Here is a 3,498-nt window from a genome sequence, read left to right on the forward strand (position 1 = left end):
TTTGCTCCTCACATTAATAACTAAGGTTTGGTTTTGGGGTTAAACCGCAAGAAAAGAATTTCTTGTGAACGCCCTAGTCCCAGTATGGGACGTGGCCTTTGTTCGGACTAGAGAGAGAATTAATCAGGTGCGTGTAAGCTGTCTCGGATACTTGTGACCGTCGAAAATATATATATATGTATATATATATATATATATATATATATATATATGTATACATGAGTGGATTCACAGCAGACGACAAAAACAGCATTGCTCTATAGATACTTGCAGGTACGTACAAAGAACACACGAGTATTATAAGAGATAACTAAATCTACAAGTGGAGAGTATTATTAATAGAGAAACAACAGACATGGCTATTGCTTATCCCACAAAAAAAAAAACAGACATGGCTATTAAAGTAGACGATCAAATGGTTGACAAATGCCAATCAACTCATATCTACAACCCTCTTCTTTTTTTCTTTTTCTTTTTTAATTTATTTTATGGACTATTATCATGCATGATATCTACTCACATAATTAATATTTGACTTTAGCAGATAGCTAGTACTACATTATCATCGCGATCCCTTCTTTTTTTTTTTTCCCGTATTTCTCTGTTATACCGACAGGTGTCCGAGCGGGTCGGACGACGATGACGATGGTGATCGCGTTACGAAGCTCCACAGATCGATCTCGCTGCCGTAAGCTTGTGAGGGCTGCGATCTATTCGAGCGCAGGTTCGATACTGGTACGTCTTCGTGATTGACGGAAAAACAGAAATCGTCGTCCGGGTACAAGTGCTTCGAAGTGTCGTCTTGGCCGTTGAGCTGGGAGGCCACAAGCCGGTCCAGAGCAACCCAGTCGCTGAGCCCGTCTCTCGGTTTCGTGTCGCGACAGCTGCCGCCACTGCCTTGTTCGGGGAAAGCAGTGCTGTTGTCCTGATTGAAGGGGGAACCATGGTTGCTTTCGAGCCTAGGGAGATGCGTAAACCGGTCTTGAAGCGTGTCGATGGTTGCGTTGATGGAGGGGAGGTAGAGCATGGCGGTGTCGATGTCGACGTTGGTGTTGATTGTTTGGGTGATTTCCTGCTTGCAGGAACGTCCCATGTAGTGAAGTATCTGGTCGAGTACCCCGTCGGTGGTCGACATGTGGCGGAGCTGGGTTCGTATGTCTGCGGAAGTTGATGAGCACTGGGGACTCTCTAGGGCCTTGTTGTAGTTTTTCTTTTTGAAAACACGGCAGACCACCCAGCCTTCTTCTGTTACCGAGTCTACTCCTGCTAGACTATTGGCCTGGAAACAAAATATTCACAGTGATAATTCATATCATACGTTCTGGAATTACAAGCTTAGGCTGCAAACATTAGGTAAGTAAATTTTTAAAATAATTTTACACCGCACGCACCGATTATATACAGTGATCTCGTATTTTGTGGATTGAAAAACAAAGCGTTTTGGTATGTTGCATGGGTTGGACCTCAAAGTCTATAATGATATACTATCAAGTAATTTTTTAGATTGGCGACACACGGCGGGTTTACGGCGCTTCGGATCCTGATCGATTGAGTTTTCAGGTGTTAAAGCGATAGCATGATTGTGGTTTTTCAGCGTTAAGTTCGGGTTTGGGATTGTGTTGGTTTTGTTGGTCCTTGACCAACGCTTGGATCTCGGGTAACTTTGAAGATTAAGTAATTTTAATTTTCATTTGCCCTTATTGTTTTAATCTTTGTAATTTTCAAATTCAGAAATTAATAAAATTATTTTGCTTATAAAAAACAAGGGCAAGCAAAACAATATATTTCTATAATAGAAGACAAAATGCTATTGACCGGTAAGAACCATATGGAGAAAAGATGGGAGAATGCTATTGAGTACACACAAATCATTTCCATGGAAGATGGATAAAGAAAAAAGTAATGCTATGATGACTACATTTAAGTACTAAATTTTGGGTATCATTTGATGTGTCACAAATATATTGTTACTCACATGGGATCACCAAAGTATTTTGATTAAAATAAAATTATTTTACTTAGTATTTTAATTTTTGACTGAAAAAATGAAATTAATCTAAAATTTGACCGGAATTGACCATTTTACACTGAAAAAGTGAAGTTGATTAAAATTTTGACCTAAATTGACCGGGGGCGGTTTCATTTCGGCAGTCCATTTTGTTTGGCTATTTTTTTTTTTCCCCTTTGGATCATTCTTATGCAAAACCAACTCAAAAAAGTGAGCTAAAATTAACTCAAAAAGAGTGGCCTTCGATCAACTCAGTTCATTGCTCATAATAGACATAGAAATTACAATATGGCGACCACATTTTTGCATCAACACCACATAATTTCAACAAGGCTGGTGCACAATGATTAAAATAAAATAAAATTCAATCGGTGAAATTCGCAATGATTCAAAATTGAGTGAGATATATAGCTTACGCATGTGTCATTGGTGGTTTCATCTAGTCTGTATTCATGCATGATCCAGTCCGATTTTTGGCCATGTGGGGCTCTTCCTTTGTAGAACACCAGAGTCTTCCTCATTCCAATTCTTCTGAAGCTGCTGTATATCACCTTATCACGCCCCGTAGCCTTCCAAAAGCCCGCTGCCGTTGCCCGGTTCGTGCGAGTCCCCGTCGGATACTTTTTATCCTTGTGACTGAAAAAGTACCAATCATTTTGCGGGGTGGATCCTATTTTGCATTTCTCTACAAAGACAAATTTAGTCAAACGAAAAATAAAAGCACCAATTAGCTAGTCAGACAAAATTAGTCTATTAGGTCGGATATCGAGTTATGTACACACACAAAAAAAAAAGAAAAAAAGAAAAAGAACCGATCGAATATATAGTGGTTAATTAATTTTACCTTGAATATCCCATGGTTCAAGCTTATTAAGATCAACGTCGCGAATTACGTCGAGGTCAATCTTCTCACTGGCCACTTTCTTCGTCAAATAGTAGTGCAGAAGCTCCTCTTCTGTAGGATGGAACCGAAAACCCGGAGGGACTCGAGACTGGCCATTTACAGATAGATTCATGTCCTCCGACATTCCTATTGAGATCGAGTTCGTATCGGATACGTATCAATCGTTTGGTGTGAGAGAGAGAGAGAGAGAGAGAGAGAGAGAGAGAGAGAGAGAGAGAGGTGTGCATAAAACGGGGAATGTGGAGATGATAATTTATAGGGGCCGGGTGGGGTTGGACACTAGCTAGCAGCTAGGTAATGAAGTCCAGAAATGCATGCAGGCATGGGAAAGCTTTTGATATGATCATGGGGCATTGATGTACTTGAGAGAGGGCCCAGTGGGTCTGAGGCTCTCATTAGAGAAGAGGGCTACATGTATCCGACAAACACCAACTCTATGTTCTAGAAAAGTGCTCTCGAAAATGTACTCTAAGCGAAATTCACGATTGAGATTCACTTTAATGTGTAAGGGTCCAAATATCTAAGTGAATTTGATCTATTGATTTCTTTTTTGGGAATATTTTCGAGGAAATATTTTGAGAATCCT

General features: G+C 40.0%; 1 protein-coding gene across 1 annotated transcript; it reads right to left on the minus strand.

Moving 5' to 3' along the window:
- Positions 1-310: 310 nt before the first annotated feature.
- Positions 311-3,203, minus strand: LOC131316001 (NAC domain-containing protein 43-like). The gene is made up of 3 exons (XM_058345266.1): positions 2,853-3,203; positions 2,425-2,693; positions 311-1,279 (listed from the first exon to the last, which is right to left on the minus strand). The coding sequence occupies exons 1-3, from the start codon at positions 3,034-3,036 to the stop codon at positions 605-607; spliced, it is 1,128 nt and encodes a 375-aa protein (XP_058201249.1). The 5' UTR covers positions 3,037-3,203; the 3' UTR covers positions 311-604.
- Positions 3,204-3,498: the final 295 nt, after the last annotated feature.

Source organism: Rhododendron vialii, chromosome 2a (assembly GCF_030253575.1).
Source record: "Rhododendron vialii isolate Sample 1 chromosome 2a, ASM3025357v1".
Lineage (NCBI taxonomy): Eukaryota > Viridiplantae > Streptophyta > Magnoliopsida > Ericales > Ericaceae > Rhododendron > Rhododendron vialii.